General features: G+C 42.5%; 2 protein-coding genes across 3 annotated transcripts; both read left to right on the top strand.

Annotated features, from left to right (window-relative positions):
* The first annotated feature begins 898 nt into the window (after positions 1-898).
* dtwd2 (DTW domain containing 2) lies at positions 899-4,317 on the top strand. Its single transcript, XM_056432479.1, has 6 exons — positions 899-1,086; positions 1,255-1,345; positions 2,202-2,296; positions 2,396-2,594; positions 3,326-3,454; positions 3,933-4,317. The coding sequence occupies exons 1-6, from the start codon at positions 914-916 to the stop codon at positions 4,110-4,112; spliced, it is 867 nt and encodes a 288-aa protein (XP_056288454.1). The 5' UTR covers positions 899-913; the 3' UTR covers positions 4,113-4,317.
* A 1,578-nt stretch (positions 4,318-5,895) lies between these two features.
* Positions 5,896-16,602, top strand: LOC130205036 (cytotoxic granule associated RNA binding protein TIA1-like). 2 transcript variants are annotated; one of them, XM_056432133.1, is made up of 12 exons: positions 5,896-6,074; positions 7,269-7,365; positions 8,360-8,458; positions 10,532-10,586; positions 10,789-10,876; positions 11,894-11,969; positions 12,147-12,252; positions 12,501-12,599; positions 12,688-12,772; positions 13,232-13,370; positions 13,454-13,605; positions 14,597-16,602. In XM_056432133.1, the coding sequence occupies exons 1-12, from the start codon at positions 6,049-6,051 to the stop codon at positions 14,733-14,735; spliced, it is 1,161 nt and encodes a 386-aa protein (XP_056288108.1). In that variant the 5' UTR covers positions 5,896-6,048; the 3' UTR covers positions 14,736-16,602. The 2 variants fall into 2 exon arrangements, with proteins under 2 accessions (XP_056288108.1, XP_056288107.1); XM_056432132.1 differs by having other exon boundaries at positions 13,451-13,605.
* The last annotated feature ends 76 nt before the right edge of the window (positions 16,603-16,678 follow it).

The following is a 16,678-nucleotide window of genomic DNA, read 5'->3' as shown; positions in this document are numbered from 1 at the left end:
CGATGTGACTTCAGTGCAGATCTTCAGCTATAAATAAGCCTCTCTGTTAACCTGACACCTCAACTCCACTTAGAGTCGGTGAACTCTTTTGTAAACAGTCAAAGAAATAATAAAAACAAGTGTAATATGTGAAAACATGTGCATATTCATACACTTATTGTTAAACAAATCTTCCATAACTACAATTATTGCAAACTTAAAAAAAATAATTTTACTCTACATTATCCACACCAAATATCAGCCAAAACACTGATGTTTATGACTGTGTATAGATGTTTTTTTAGTCAATCAGAAGGAGCTGTCTTTACACAAGACGGGTCATTCAAGCGGGTGTAGGTTGAGCAGTATTTGAAGACACCGTTGCTTCTCGGCCTGAATCCACTTGATCCCATATGGAGCTCAGCTGTGATCCCTGAAGTGACCTTGAAGAGGAAAGTCCCAGGTATTAATACAAACATACACAAATGTGGTGTAAATAGGATATACACTGAAGTAAAGGTGCAGTACAAGTTGTTTTGGTAGACTGACGGTTGTGTTAAATGCACTCTGGTGACATCCAGTGCAACAAATGAGCATTTCCCAATTTAATGACTAAAATGTTTTCTAATCCTCCACGCCGACAGGTGGCAGCAGTGAGTCTATAGCTTAGAAATACAGTCGATAGAAAAACAACAGATAGAACGGATATGCTTATTCACACAGATAAATAAAACATAATGTAATAACCACATATTTACAACAAACAAAATGAATTAATGTGTAAACAAAAAAGAGCTCAACCTTAAAAAAAAGAGACAAGACAACTCCCAACGATTTCTCCAAACGAGGAAGCAGTTTAACCGGTTCACGGCGTCTCTAGTTGGTGCATTTCTATATATATATTTTATTTTTTTATTTTTTGCATCAGTTAGCAATGGACCATGTCGCCGACGTGTGCCCCTCGGTCTCTTCTGAAGAAAATGGAGCCGCCGCCGGCGACGACGACGACAGCTCGTCGACGGACGACGGACTTGTGGACGCGTTCGTCGACCTGGCGGCGCTGCCGGTGGAGGTCGGCGAGAGAAGACCGACGTGCCTGCGGTGCCGGTGAGCGGAATTCACGTTAAAGTTAAATGCTAGCTAGCTAGCTGACCAGTGTGGTCGGACGCTTCTCCTCCTCTTCCTCATACCCGGCATGCTTTAACGAGGGGACGGATTAATGTTGCAGAAGAGCTCGAGACCGGAGCTTCACGTGTTCAACTTTCCCCCATGCAGTCGCCCTCAGAAGGTGTGTCTGTGTCCTTTCCTCCCGACACAGCCCCTGGAGGTGTCCACGTGTCTGTACGTCGTGCAGCACCCTGCGGAGGTGAGTTGTTGTTACCGGTGTCGGTTCTGGCGTTGCATTGGTCGTGCTCCTCACAATGGCCACCATCAGTCGTTGTTTTTATCATGTAAAGTGCCTCGAGTGTAATTTACCTTCTTTTTTTTTTAAGAGGATATTTCTTTATTCACCAATTTTTTTTGTTAGAATCATTCTTCCTGTTCATTTTGAGTGTAGTGGCCATTTGTCTGACACATAAAAAAAAAAAACACAAGTCAAAGAGCCACTGACCCTTTAGTTTGGGGAACAAAACAAGCAAACATAGTAATATAAAACAGAGGCCCACCCAGGTGCATGCTGGTCCTGTACCTGCCTGCTCATACATATAGCCTCAGTTCATACACAAAGGGAACAATCCCCAAAACTAAGTATAACTAGACAACAACAAATAATTAAACTAAATAAAAAGTCATCCTCATATATCAAAAAATCTAAGCAAACAGCTAGAGTAATTAAACAATACGACTTCTGCGTAAAATAACAATACTAACACATAAATAGCTCCTACAATGTGTATTGAGAGCCCTGTCCTCTAATTCAGATGTGATATTGTGCATACAGCCATGCCATATTTTTGGTTGTACACCTTTTCTATTTTTATGTATTGTTGGATTAATAAAAGTCACTAAATCATGTTTATTATGGGACGTTATTTACACGGTTGATATTAATCTATTTGACAAAACCTGCATTCACACAAATGTGTTTTTTTGCGTTGCCTGGATGAAGAATGCCTCGTTGTGTGTCCCACACTTTTACCCAAAGTAAAATGCAAACGGGCCATTTAGTGACGACCGTCTCCATGAGAGGCTCCTCGTTCTCACCTCTCGTGTGCTCTCAGGAAAGCAGAGTTCTTCGCACGGTGCCGCTCCTCGCTGCTTGCTTGCCGCAAGGAAAATGCAACGTCATCGTGGGAAGGAGATTCACTGAGGAAAAGTAAGCCGGTGTTCTAGTTCGCTGCGCTGATTTCACAACGCCGATGTCACAACGCCGATGTCACGGGTTTCTCCTGATGCATTTTATTTTTCCTCTCAGGAACCCAGAGCTGGCAGCGGTGTGTCGGGACAGCCGGACGCTGATCCTGTACCCGGGTCCCAAATCCCAGAACCTGGAGGATTTGGTGCTACACCAGGAAGTAGGAGCGGTGAAACATAATGTGATCATCATCGACGGCACCTGGAGCCAGGCCAAAAACATGTTCCTCAAAAACAGCTTGTTCCACCTGCCCAAACAGGTGTGTGTGTGTATAACTTGTCACTTTAAAGAGGCCTCAGTCACAACATCTTGCTGGAATAGAGCAGAGTGCTTTGTCCACTTGAGACGGTTTACATTCTCCCATCATAATCATCATGGGAAAGCTGCTTCGAAATGACTAATTTTACCTCAAAGGACTGTAGTTTTTCTTTTGTTACAGTGTTTTTTGTTCTGGCTTAATGCAATAATAGACATATTGAGTTTGAGTTTTTAAGGACTGTGTGCAGTTTACTCTGTTGCTTTCGTGCTTCTATTGTACTTATAATTGCCCTTTTTTTTTTTAAGCTCCTAAAGTTGAAGTACTTACACTTGAAGGACAGCTTGATATTACGACATCTGGTGGGAACAACAAGTGCAGATTAACACGACAGTGCCCAGCATTTTGGTGGAAATGTTTGGTTCGCATGAATGAGGCTGACGTCAATTAGATTTAATTTAATCCACTTAATGACGTCCGGAGTTCTTTGTACGTGTGAAGGCAATATGAATCCAGCAGTCATGGCTGCCACTAATAATGAAAACTACATAGAGAGGCAATTACTGACTAGATACATTAAATGACGGTCATAAATGGTATAAAAAAAACAAGGTTTAATTTCATAAAAATTATGAATATTATAACATTTAAACTTTAAAAGCCGTTCCCTATTATGTCAGCGAAGAGAGAAGGCCCCACTTTGTCGCTAATCACCTCTGCTTTTTGTTTCCCAGGTGCAGCTCAATAGGACTCTTTCCAGTCAGTACGTGATCCGCACACAACCCTCCAACATCTGTCTGTCCACGCTGGAATGCGCCGCCGTCGCCCTGTCCCTACTGGAGCGGAACGACGACATCCAAGAGGTGACGTCACGGTTTTTGTGTCCACTTTAAGGCAGCAGAATCGATCTGTTGACACGACACTGACTCATGTGTATCGTCAAGGTGATAGACTAGAGATTAGATTAGATTTGACTTGACTTTATTCATCCCCAGGGGGAAAGTTCTTGACACAGCAGCAAAACGTTTTTCACACGTATACAATACAATAAAATAGCAGGTATATTACAGTTAAGAATTTAAATAATAAAGGAAATGAAAACAAAATTAATAAATGAAAGGTTAACCAAATGTCAATGGAAAAAGTGAAAAAAAAGACAATAAATTAAAACACAGCGCCATATTGCATATTTATGGTATGATGTTTTAAATTATAGCAGCTGTGAAATCTCTAAAGCCATATTACCAGATATTTGCAGCACATAGATGTTTATCTCTGGGTAAAACACAGGTGGTTTCAGTGTAAAATACATAACAGTTGTATTTGTACCACTCTCCACAGGTCCTGCTGAGGCCCCTGAAAGCCCTGTGCTCCTTCCAGCTGCAGCACGGCGCTCAGATTCACCACAGCAAGGAGCATCTCCTGAAGAACGGCATGTTCGACAAACACATGCCCAAGAACAAACGCAAGATCAAGAGGATGGAGAAGCTCGTCACTGACCACAACGGCTGCCCGAGATGAGGGGGCGACCAGGCGGAGAAGCTCGACTCCCCTCCGGATGTCTTTCACGCTGCACAGGACTGTTTCACCAGAGCAGCATGTGACGGGGCGCAGGCACGGAAACCACTGGACTTTTTGGGGGAGTTTGTTTTTATATAATTGCTGGTAAATGTAATTAATGTAATTGTTCTTAATTAAAAATAAATTAACGCAAGAAAGAAACTGAGTTTTGTGTTGTACTATATGTGAGCTCTTTCCCATATACAGTAAGGTAATATTTCTAACTTCTAAGATATTTTACAAGGATTTCCTTTTTTAAAATTAATTATATCACCCAGATGGAATTAAAATAACTGACTGTGGACATGGTTGTGTATTATACAATAACATGTACATGTTCTAATCTTATTTTTAAGTGTCGATTTTGCCATTTGGAAAAGCTGATAATTGAATTGAGCAAGTTATATCTCGTTATAATTTAAATTTAATAATTGCAAACCAGGCAGGTATAGTTTATTGGGGTTTACCGATGGGCTTCAAGACACTTTAACTTGTACATGTGGTGTATGGATCAAAATATAGCTTGAATTGAAAGGATGTACACTAGTTACAGCTGAGGAAATTTAAAGTTTCCCAGAGGATCCTTCAGTCCTTCTACTCTGAGACAGAGAGCGTCCCTGAGGGGACAGCCTCACAGCCTGGTTGCAGGTTTGCTCAGGCTAGTAGTGCGTTCGGGTGAGGCAGAGATGAGTGTTCAATGCTGAGCGCACTCACTTTTACACACCTCCCACCCTGCAGGACTGCAGAACCAGGAACACAGGATCATGAAGGATCCCAACCACAGGATCAACAGACTGTTTCAGCTCTTGCAGGGTCAGGCAGGGGCCAGGCAGGCGCGCTGCAGACAGAGAGAGCTGAGAGTTTTCTTTCCTCAGGGTTTCCAGGCCCACAGTGACCACACCAGGACAGGACCCACACACCACCCCCCATAGACCACACACACACACACACACACACACACCACACACACACACACACACATATGTGTTTGTTTTTTTTTTGTTTATTGTGTACTTGTTGCCTTTTGTTGTTCCATTCCTGCTGAGCATTTTGCATTTCACTGCACACACACCCTGTGTGTGTATGTGACAAATAAAACATCTTGAATCTTGAATCTTGAATCTTGAATTAAAACATTGCATCAGCTTGCTTTGCTGATCTTTGAAAGAAGCTCTGGGACACACGAGGCAGCAAAGACCACATTTCACACATTGGACGGTAAAGTGCGATTTTTCTTTTAAATACAATTTCCAGTAATGTGGAAATTATCTTTTTAAGTGAATAGAAAACTAAATATAAGCAGTTGGGAGACCTCAAAGGGAGCTAAATCTGTGTGTATATATATATATATTCAGCTGAATGTTAGTCCATGTTTTTCTGGCATCTGGTTAAATGCATTTTAGGGGTAAAGGCAGGTCACATGAACAAGACCATGTATTTAATGTTTTTTTGGTTTCTCCGTCTAAAATATTCTTAATCGAGATTAAATGGTGTGGTGACATGGCACATTGCAGAATAAATATAATATAATATTAACATGAGGTACATCAATTAAGGAGATAATAAAATGAAGACGTAATATAATAAAAGGTACAGTTCATATCTTTCATTGGAAACAGAAATAAAGGGGCATTTTTGGTAAACACACGAGAGAAACGTCAGTATTTTGTAACGTCTTGATGTTGCCTTTGGCTCTATCGCTTGCGCATGCGCGTTTCGCCTCGGCTCCGGTCGCTCCGCCATCTTTATCGGCGGCCCCATTGTTCACTCAGCGGCGGTTAAGCAGTTCACACTGCGCAATAGAATAACTTGACGGGTGTTACAGGCAGCTGCCCCGCGACAGTCGTGGACTTTCTTTCAGGGTTGCGACTTGTTCTCGGCCAGCAAGTTAAACAGAATGGACGATGACCAGCCTAAAACCCTGTAAGTGTGTGCGTGCGCGCGCGCGTCTGCGTTGCCGCTAGCTTAACCGCTCGTAGTCGTCACGTAGCTCTGTTAGCAGATGCAGCGTAATACCCCCCCCCCCCCAAAAACGGTCATTTCTCAACGTTTAACTCCATTATAAATCCATATATTGTGTGACGCGTTGAACCGAATAGCCTCGGTGATAACTAAACGCGCCGTATCGAGCTAACATCTGGTGAATTCGCCTCAGCCGATCCAACCAATAGCTTCAGAATTAACGCGTCGGTTCGCGCCGCTCGCCGAGGAAACTGTCATGTTTTGCATTGAAATTAATATGTTTAGCGTGTGCCGAATTAAACGGCGACTCGCACGGATTGGCCTCGTGTGAGAAGCTGCTGTCCTCGGCCAGCAGGTCCGGCGATGGGCAGGAGAACACTGAGCTGGTTTGTTTTTTTTCCACGGAGTTTGGTGTGCGGTCAACTCCACGACGCGGGGCGACGGTCCGTGCTCGGGCCTCGGAGCGAGGCATGTGAAGGGCCGGTGTTGGTACCCGTCAACCCTCGGAACATTTTACCATACGCTGATGCTAATTTAGATCAGAAAACGGTTTATTTGTATTGCCCCCCTAAGGTTAATCTATTTAAAGCCAGCGGTGTTGTATCACGAGTTCAGGGAGCACATATTGTAACGGTGGTATCTACCCATCGTTGCTCTCTGTTTCTTTTATTAAATGCACGCTGCATTTATTAATTTTATTAATTTTATTAATTTTATTTGCTTGCCATAAACGGTGTGTAGACTTTTGCATGTTCTTGCACACTAAAGGTGGATTTGACATTTGATTACTGCTGGGTATCTTTCTTTTTCTTCTTTCTGTGTGCTTTTGGCATTCACACATACGCCAGTCTCAATAATATCATTTAATTGTAAAAAGCTAACATTAAAACACTACAGGAACATGTAGGAACTTAACAGCATTGTAATCGAGCAGGTAACGCCATTTATCTTCCAGAGGCAAACCACTTTTTTTACCTTTACCTGGTGATCTAATTGAACTTGTGTGGAAATTAATACAATCTTAAAACACTGCCTGGACCCAGAGCTCCTGGTTAATTGCCTCAGGAACAAGTGAATATAATGTTTAGGCTACCTCTACCATATATATAAATATAAATATATATCCATTACAACACTGTCTTTTGCCCATTATAGGTATGTGGGGAATCTGTCCCGGGACGTGACAGAGGCCCTCATCTTGGAGTTGTTTGGCCAGATTGGACCCTGCAAAAGCTGCAAAATGATAGTAGATGTGAGTTTGTTTGTCTCCCCCTCAACCCCCCCCTTGCCTGAGAAGATTGCTTGGAATACAGCAAGCACCTTTGGCAGTACAATCCAAGGACAACCATTGTACAACCTATGATGATCCCTAAATCTATATAACGCTCCCCAATCGTGGGATCTGGTTTCGTCACCTGCTCACCTTTTCTGAGTGTCCCTCCTGTCAAATGCACAACAATTCATCCAGAGTCCAGGACTATTCTGCAGTGTTCACCATTAATGTTTGGTCCGTATTGGTGCTCATCACAAAACAAAAAAGACCAAACTAAATAGTCATGTTTAATATTCATGTAAGTTTCGCGCCCACAACCTCTTACAGGGTTTGTACGGTCATGGAAAACCTGGAAAAGTCATGGAATTTAAAAATGGTCATTTCCAGGCCTGGAAAAGTCATGGAAAAAACTTAAATCATAAAAGTTTTGGAGAAGTCATGGAAATGTGTTAAAATCACATGTTAATTTACGCCGAGTTTGAAATAATTCATATATTTTTTTAAAGAAAGGCGCTCAAAATATAAGCCAGCGATAGCTCTCGATACGCAATTTTTTTTCCGTTTTCATGTTTATACCGAGATTTCAGTTTGGTCATGGAAATTTGGTTTAATGTCATGGAAAGCCATTGGTCAAAATGTGTAAGAACCCTGCTCTTAACGCCACCGACTCGACTCCTGTTTCCAGGATCCTTGAAACGTTCATTTAGGCTGAAGATGCCATTTTATTCACAAGTGCTCAATCAGCACTGCAAGCACAACTCTCATAAGAAGTGGAGGAGGAAGGAAGCCAAGATGGCTCGCTCATTAGCTGTTGCTATGGTCGGCTTTAGAAAAATCTGTTTGTTTAATTATTTTTCAGTTAGATTAACGAGCTTGACGTAGCATTTTACAATCCCCAGGCGAAGGGGGACCCTGTTAAGTCCTGTTTTGACCCCCGGTGGAGTATAATATGTGTGTTTCTTGTCCACTCCAGACGGCAGGTCACGATCCGTACTGCTTTGTGGAGTTCTATGAGTATAGACATGCCACTGCCACAATCGCAGCCATGAATGGTCGGAAAATACTGGGTAAGGTAAGCTATCCTATCTCCTGGGTGAGTCAACTATGGCGAGGCTGGGTGGGCATGGTTGAAGTGAAGCAACTGGAAAAACTTGTATCTTTTTAGAGCTCATCTTACTTCCTTGTTCCTGCGCCACTTCATTTGTTTTATTCCCCCGCGCACGTAGTCCTCCTGCGCTCGATCTGATACGAGCGCGGCGGGAACACCGGCGACTCTGTAATGTTGCCGCTGTGCATTAAAAAAAATCATTACGCCTTAACGCTCAACAATGTGAGCTTTTGGTTATTCATTGTAATAGTTTCTGCTTGAGTCGCTAGATGACTCAAGTGATTGGATTTAAAAATACAAAAGCCATGATGGATTGAAAGTAATTGGATTTAAATGACGAGATTATTATAGTGTATTCTGCACTTTTCTGTGTTTATCCCCCTCGTAGTTGTACATTTTGGAGGCAAAAGGATGGTGTTACTTTTTAAAATTCCTTTAGAGAGGAGCAAATTCATTCCAGGACTTTTAACAACATTCAGACTGATGCAGTTTATTCAATTTTAACACCTTTTATGATTTTTAATCTTTCGACTCTTTCTTAAAAGTTGAACAAGCACTGAAACTATGAATATGTTAATACACATTTTAGCATTATTGACATCATACTTTTACTGAACAATAATATCCATTATTTTCAAGTCTGCTGTTTTGCATGCTCGGGCCTTTTTAACCCTTGTGTTGCCTTCGGGTCTTTTGACCCGATTAAATATTACACCCTCCCCCCGCCTTTGGGTCATTTTGACCCGATTCAATGTTTCACCCTCCTGTTACCTTTATATTTACTAACATATTTTACCCTTTGGGTTCAATTTGACGCCAGCAATTAAAACCTCCAGAAAATGATTAGAATTAATATTGTTTTCCAAGTTTAAGTGTGAGGCACTTTATGTTTGTTTGTTGACTACCGAAAGAACACCGACATTAAACATTGAATGGGGTCAAATTAACCCGAAGGCGGCAGGAGGGTGTAATATTGATTCGGGTCAAAATGACCCGAAGGCAACACAAGGGTTAAGTAAATAAGTGCTAATATTGACTTTTAATAATTGGATTGTTTGTTCTATTAAGTGGAATAGCTGTAGGGGTAGAATAGGTGTTTTGAGTAAATATTACAGACGACTATGAAACCCAGTAAATATCCACACACTGGAGAAGCTGAGCCATCGATATTTTACTTTATATTAATTTTCTAATAATGTTAAATGGATCACACTACTTTCACATTAATCACACGAGTTTAGACATTTGGCCCTTTCAGTTCTCAAAGCCTTTTAAAAATCTCCAACAGGCTGCAGCATGGTCATACCTAAATATCTGATGCATTACAAGGTGCTGTTTGAAATCCGTAGTGTCCCTGAATGCATCATTCTGTCTGTGGTTCCTCAAAGTGAGTTGTCCATCCTGTTGACTGATTGGCGTCACATGGCCCTGCTGTGTCCTCATGCTCCATGTCTTTGATCTCCTTGAATTGATGCTCTTCTCTCCCCATCTTTACTGCTGTGTGTTCTTTTGCAAAGTTATTTCCACGTAGAATCCACTTAAGAGCAACTTGAAGACAAATACATTCAGTTGAAAATATTTTATCCTCAACAGGTATTGAAGGACCATTTGAGGAGTATAACAAGTTCGTAAAAATCACTTGTTTGTAAGTCCCTTGTTATTTGGACCTTACTTCCTACAGTTTTTCTCCAAATTTTTTACTTGACTGAGACTGAAATGTTCCTGATTATGAAGGTGAAATCTTGATATCCCTTTTTTTATGTTCTCCACTGTATTCTGCTGTTTTATTGACTAATGCAAAGGTATGTAAAATTAGATAATATCAATGGGTGAATCAATTTGTCGTGGCGGTTTTAAGAACCCACGTGTGGCCCAGAGAGACCACCTTATGAAAACTTTCTCAATCACAAAATATAAAAGTAAACTGGTGTGACAAAACCTCTAATCAAAGAGAAAGCACCTTCCTCCCTTGCGCGAGCGTACATCCCATCTCACCTCGTTCCCTCTTCCTTCCGCTCTCGACTGTCTCTCCTGCAGGAGGTCAAAGTCAACTGGGCCACGACGCCAACCAGCCAAAAGAAAGACACAAGTAGTAAGTAGTTCATCAAGGTCACGTGGGTTCTCCTTCAGGGTTTCAAGGTCGAACATATAAGCGCGTGCATACACTTGGTGAGAAAGTTGCTTTCCTCCAGTGCTACGCTTATGCACAATATTATTTGTATGTATCCACTACCGCTCAAAAGTTTGGGGTCACCCAGAGAATTTATGTGAATGTATGTTTTTGTTTTCTTTAGGTCACTTCCACGTCTTTGTTGGAGATTTAAGTCCTGAAATCACGACGGATGACATAAAAGCAGCTTTTGCTCCGTTTGGGAAAATATCGTAAGTGTATTCTCGTGATCGTTATTCGTGTGATTCAATGTTTATTCTCTAAAATGAATTTACATCAGACGGGCTACGTCATTAGCTAATATTTAATATTTTTGTATTTGATTTGATTTGTCATTGGTGTTGTGTGTTGTGTATGCATCTGTGTTGTATATGTACATATATGTTTTGTTTTGTATTTTACTTTTATTTTACTTTGTATACTTCTATATCTTTCATCCCTGTTTCTTATATTTTGTGTTTTTTAAATTTTTATTCTTGTGTGTTTGGTTTATTGGTGCTGCTACTGTCACGACAAATTTCCCCTTGGGGATTAATAAAGTATATATCTATATCTATCTTACTTTATATTAGCACATTCTTGATGGATATTAAACTTTAAAAAATGAAAATATTGATTATTGTCAACAAATCCTGTGAAAAGATCACAACCAGCATTGTGTTGGTTTGTCTCCCAACACTCTGTGTCACTTTACAACAAGTCTATTAGTTCGACAGTGTGAAAGAGTTACAACTATATAGGTATAATATCAGTAATTCATATATAATTAATGAAAGGAATTAACCTTTTTTTAAAAGGTTAATTACTCAAACGTGAGGAAACGAGCTAATTTGTCTGGGACTATTTCCAGCGGCGGATTAATCCACATTTGGTGGTTTACTGAGTATTTGTGTGAATGTGAGATTGAGTCAAAATAGAATAAACTACAGTGTTAATATGTGGTCATAATGAAGGAACCTAACATCTGGTGCCACGGTGAGGCAAAGAGGAAGAAGATGCACCAGGCTTTAATACACACAATACAAACAGTTGTTGTGGTCTTTTCAAGGGATTTGTATGTAATACAATAATCATACGCGCCACAAACCCTTGCGTATGTCCAACTCTAAATTTCCCTCTTTGAATTACAAATTAAAACGTATTAATGTAAGTGAGTTACTCTGATAATTTCACGTATTTGAGACGAAGAACTGAATTTCCCGACTGACCGTGTTCCGTTTTTTCCACAGGGATTGTCGAGTGGTGAAAGACATGGCCACAGGTAAATCTAAAGGCTATGGCTTTGTCTCCTTCTTCAACAAATGGGTAAGTGTGCCAGTACTGCCCCCGTGTTAGAGGACTGCCCACACATTAGCGGGCTCCGATTGTTAACGTCGTTGAGGCGGGGGGGGGTTCACATGCAGCGAGACGTTCACATGCAGCGAGACGTTCGGTGTCGGTGACGAGTCTTGAGGAGGTTTGCGTGTTTCTCTGCATGATCAGGATGCGGAGAACGCCATCCAGCAGATGGGAGGCCAGTGGCTGGGAGGACGGCAGATCAGGACCAACTGGGCCACCAGGAAGCCTGCCCCGAAAACTACAAACGAGAGCAAGTCCTCTGAATTTTAATTAAGAAAGAATAGATTGATAGATACCAAACGTTTCCAGATTTTCTGGCTCATCCCAGAACACAAAATTACTGAATTTTCCATTTGATGTTTTTCGCAGGACTAATAAACACGTTGCCATAGGCGCACAAAGTATTAAATATACGTTTTTAATTCAGCTGATACAGTAGAGGCGCACGGTACAGACGACGACAATGTAAATAACAACCTGCTCAACCCGTTTATTTAGCACCCAACGCCAAGCAGCTATCTTTTGATGAGGTGGTGAACCAGTCCAGCCCCAGCAACTGCACCGTCTACTGCGGCGGAGTCACAACAGGTCTCACAGGTGAGTCCGTCAACAGAAGACCGAGCTGCGGGGCTCGGAAGCACTTCTCTGAACACGGAATATTTATCGGTTTCATTTTCTTTTGTAGAGCAAATCATGAGACAGACCTTCTCGCCTTTCGGCCAAATAATGGAAATCCGCGTTTTCCCAGACAAAGGCTACTCGTTTGTGAGGTAAGGTGACCTATCAGGCATTTATTTTAAACGGTAAACGGCTCCAATGATTAGGAAATACAGTTTAATATTTTTATTTCAACATTTGCTTTGATGAAAAGATAAATATCTTGGCATTAATAGTTTTAATTATGTAACCAACTTAGGAAGGTCAAAATGGTTTCTGTTGTTCTAACATCTTCAAACAACTGGATTCATTCAAACTTCTCACCAAAAACGAGACTCTATTTGAACGCATCGTGATGGCGTTATAATTTAGCTTTGCCCAATACTCATGTTTACCGAGTAGCGCCTGAACCCGGCACGATGCAAGTCAACGCATCGTGTCGTCAGCCGGACTTTCCCGGGGAGCGATCTCGCCGTCGGGATTGAATGACAAAGTGTTTGCGAGTTTGTTCGGCGCGTCTCTCAACACGACGGCTTGATATTAAACACTCCGGCTCTTTTTCACGTGTGCAGGTTCAACTCCCACGAAGCCGCAGCTCACGCCATCGTGTCCGTCAACGGGACGTCCATAGAGGGCTACGTGGTGAAGTGTTACTGGGGCAAAGAGACGACGGACATGGTTAGCCCCATCCAGCAGGTACAGATGTCACAGGTGTGTAGACGGCCGTCGTGTGATCGCCTCCCCCGTGGCGATCCTCTCGTCTCTCATCCAATGCGATTCTGCATTTCCAGCAGAACACGGTGAGCTTCGCAGCGCAGCCCTACAGTCAGTGGGGTCAGTGGTACAGCAACACGGCCGCCCAGCAGATCGGGCAGTATGTGCCCAACGGATGGCAGGTGCCGAGCTTCGGGGTCTACGGACAGACCTGGGATCAGCAGGGCTACAAGTGAGTGGACGACGACGCGGGATCGACGCGCTCGGCCGTTCTCGCAAACCTTGCTTTTTCGCCCAGCCGCCCCGTTTTCGAGACTGTCGGTCTCGTGCTCTGCCGGTTGCCACGGCAACAGCAAATGGGTCTTAAGGGGTCGTACGGTTAGGTTCTCGCTCTGTGAGGATGAACAGCAGCAGCAGGACGTTTTATTCTCCCACTCTGGGGCTATTTTGTGTGGCCTCGAGCAGAAGGTTTGCATTCATGTAGATGTTTGTGAGTTTGATCCATTATGTTGTCTTCACTCAACAATCAAATTGAGTTCTTCACATGAAGCTGCCTTAAAGCGGATGTATAAATCCAGCTTTACTGGCCCAATATACACTTGAAGCACATGTATATATGTGCTTTTTACCTCAAATGTCCAGTGGCGGAAGAAGTATTTGGGCTTGCACTCCAGTGTAACATTACTCTGATACAAGTCCTGCATTAAACCCAGTCGACCTAGTAAAATTCTGATGTTATGTATAAGGGTTATACTCTCCAATATTAGTAAAGTGCAAAGTAACTAAAGCTGTTAAATCAATGTCGTGGAGTAGATCTATAAAGTAGCAGGTAAATTATCCCAAAATTGTGCACCAGTACAGCACTTTAGTGCATCTTCTGCAAATGTCTCTTATCAGGATAAAGTCCAAATTCAATTTACGACTGATTTTCGCCGAGCCTCATATTTACGTCTCCGTTGGACTCGTCACAAATCCGACCGCAACTCGTTCTCCGGCCGAGTGCAGCGGGAGGTGAAGAAGATGCACAAGTTATGCTCTTCAATAACGGCACAAAAAAAGGACCGAAGAATAACGTAATAGCTTCAACGAGCGTGGATGAATCGTATGAATAAACTAGGAGCCAGACGCAAAGTTGGCAAGTTCTCCCGCAGAGCGGACGAGCGCTCCGACTGCCGAAACGAAAACAAGTCCGTAACGCTGTGTTTTTCCGTCTGCCGTTCCAGTCATTTACACGCCGGAGCCGGATGGACAGGCGTGGGCGCCGTGAGCAACGGGGCCATGGTGGAGCCGGGGCAGGGCGTCAACGGCGCCGTGCTCACCAACACGGCCGGCATGAGCACCGCCGGCTACCACACCCACTGAGCAGCCGTCACAGTAGGGCCACAAGGATGACACTCTGCTGGGGGGGGAAGGAGTGCATTCCATGAGCTCTCTGTCACCACACAAGGTTATTCTGTTAGAGAAGCTGGTACGCCATTTTTTAAAAATCAAACCTTGACCAGCCCATAACTTCACCCACTGCCCAAATCTGCAAGTGTCAAGAACCCGATCCACTCCAGAAAAAAACGTACACAGCGGGATGCGAACGCACCTCGCATTCCTCAAGCCCATTTTATTGTTTGGCGTATTTTTGTAATGCCTGCAGATAACCGGCCAAATGTAAATTATACGACCGTGTGTAGATATTTCTAGCACAGCCACATTTTTAATTTAAGCGAAACATCAACTAATTATCGTAATAAAAAATAAAAAAAAGACACCACCAGGTTTAGTTTGTTTTCAGAGCCAAAGAGCAAGGGCCGCGTTTTATATACCAATGTTTAACAAGCGTACAGGGAGGAGAGGCTACCGACTTTTCAAACAGACGGCACTCATTAATCCACAGTAAGTAATGCAATGTGTCGAGGAAGGGGTGCGATTTTTAAGATGTTTTTCTTTCTCTCAATTGGAACCTCTCGCTCTCACCTCTGGTCCGTCCACCCGCCACTAAAGTGAACATCAAGTCCGAGGCAGCTCTCAGGGTGCTGTCGAAGTCATTCTGTGAAATCACTGAGCAGACGAAGGAGGCGGGTTGGGGGGGGGGGGGGGGGCACGCGGAAACCGGATAACAATTAAAAATCAGCGCTCCTTCACTTTCATCTCCCGGGACGGACTGAACAGACCGACGAGTATCCTGTCCGTGGATAAGAAGTGTGTGTGTGCGTGTGTGTGTGTGTGCATGAACTGATGCTTTTACACACAAGAACAATGTCCACTTCACCTTCCCCTGAAACAGAAAGGACTACGCCATCATTTCTTTTTTTTTTTATTGCAACAGATGAAATTGTCGTTTTTTGTTTTTTGTTTTTTTGGAGCAACTTTAAAATGATGTATAAAGAGCTTTTGCCTTTTTTCTTTATTTTTTTTTAGTTTGCGCGTTTCATTTCGGGACTGTCTTACGAAGAAGATGTTGCAGTGACACCATCAGAAGTCATGAGACGTTTTTATGTTTGTTTATAAAACACTTAAGTGGCTGTCAACTGTCAACTTTATTTTTAAAATTAGATTTTCAATATCTCAAATGAACCAATTGCAGGGATTACTGCCACTCTTATCTTACTTGTAGGCAGATAAATATTGCACAAATACTTAAGGTTATCTTTTCACAAAATTTGAAATACTAGGTTGTTTTTTTATGTTTTTGCATTCCATAATCTTGTCTGTTTTTATGTATATAACCAAACAGTCTGTTCAATTGTACTGAATCTGTATAAAGACATGTTAATGAAGGGAGCGAGCTTGCTTCTGCTTGGGCTCATGGACGCCACAAACAGCTGTGACAGTAGCATCCCTGTCCGGCGCTGGTCCGTGTACAGTAGACATCGTGCGTCATCGGATTCTTCCAGCGGCTCGGACGAAAAGCAGCGTTGCTATGCAATGCAGGAGCCTTTTCCACTGACCGCTCATGCGTACTTAAGTTATTCTGTCCTAAACCTAAATACTTGTTTTTATAGATCAAGAAACAACCATATGACGATCCAAGTTTTTGCTTTGTGGCCACCAACATTTTTAATAAGAGTTGGAAAAAAAAAATCCATTGTGTTGCCTTATCAGTGAGAGTAGGCGGGGCCTAAGAATGTTTTCAACCTTTTTGATTTGGCGAGGGAGGATCTGTGGATGCTTTAGTAACATGGTTTGAGTTTTTGCTTTGTCCCCATTAAAATGATGCTTACGAAACAGCTCCCAGTTACACCGTTTGCATCTTATCTTTGAGTACCAGGTGAAGCGTGGAGGGTTCGACACAACCTCACTGGTTGTGGTGGGTT

This window comes from Pseudoliparis swirei, chromosome 15 (assembly GCF_029220125.1).
Source record: "Pseudoliparis swirei isolate HS2019 ecotype Mariana Trench chromosome 15, NWPU_hadal_v1, whole genome shotgun sequence".
Taxonomy (NCBI): Eukaryota; Metazoa; Chordata; class Actinopteri; order Perciformes; family Liparidae; genus Pseudoliparis; species Pseudoliparis swirei.
This window is presented reverse-complemented; position numbering and strand designations above follow the sequence as displayed.

What these genes read in the sequence shown, in the direction of transcription:
- dtwd2 (XM_056432479.1), top strand. Translation starts at nt 914, where the DNA reads ATGGACCATGTCGCCGACGTGTGCCCCTCGGTCTCTTCTGAAGAAAAT. An exon ending in CCGACGTGCCTGCGGTGCCG is followed by an intron (nt 1,087 to 1,254) that starts GTGAGCGGAATT and finishes TCCCCCATGCAG; the next exon opens with TCGCCCTCAGAAGGTGTGTC. An exon ending in TGTTCCACCTGCCCAAACAG is followed by an intron (nt 2,595 to 3,325) that starts GTGTGTGTGTGT and finishes TTTGTTTCCCAG; the next exon opens with GTGCAGCTCAATAGGACTCT.
- LOC130205036 (XM_056432132.1), top strand. Translation starts at nt 6,049, where the DNA reads ATGGACGATGACCAGCCTAAAACCCT. An exon ending in GCTCCGTTTGGGAAAATATC is followed by an intron (nt 10,877 to 11,893) that starts GTAAGTGTATTC and finishes TTTTTTCCACAG; the next exon opens with GGATTGTCGAGTGGTGAAAG. An exon ending in CCCGAAAACTACAAACGAGA is followed by an intron (nt 12,253 to 12,500) that starts GCAAGTCCTCTG and finishes CCGTTTATTTAG; the next exon opens with CACCCAACGCCAAGCAGCTA.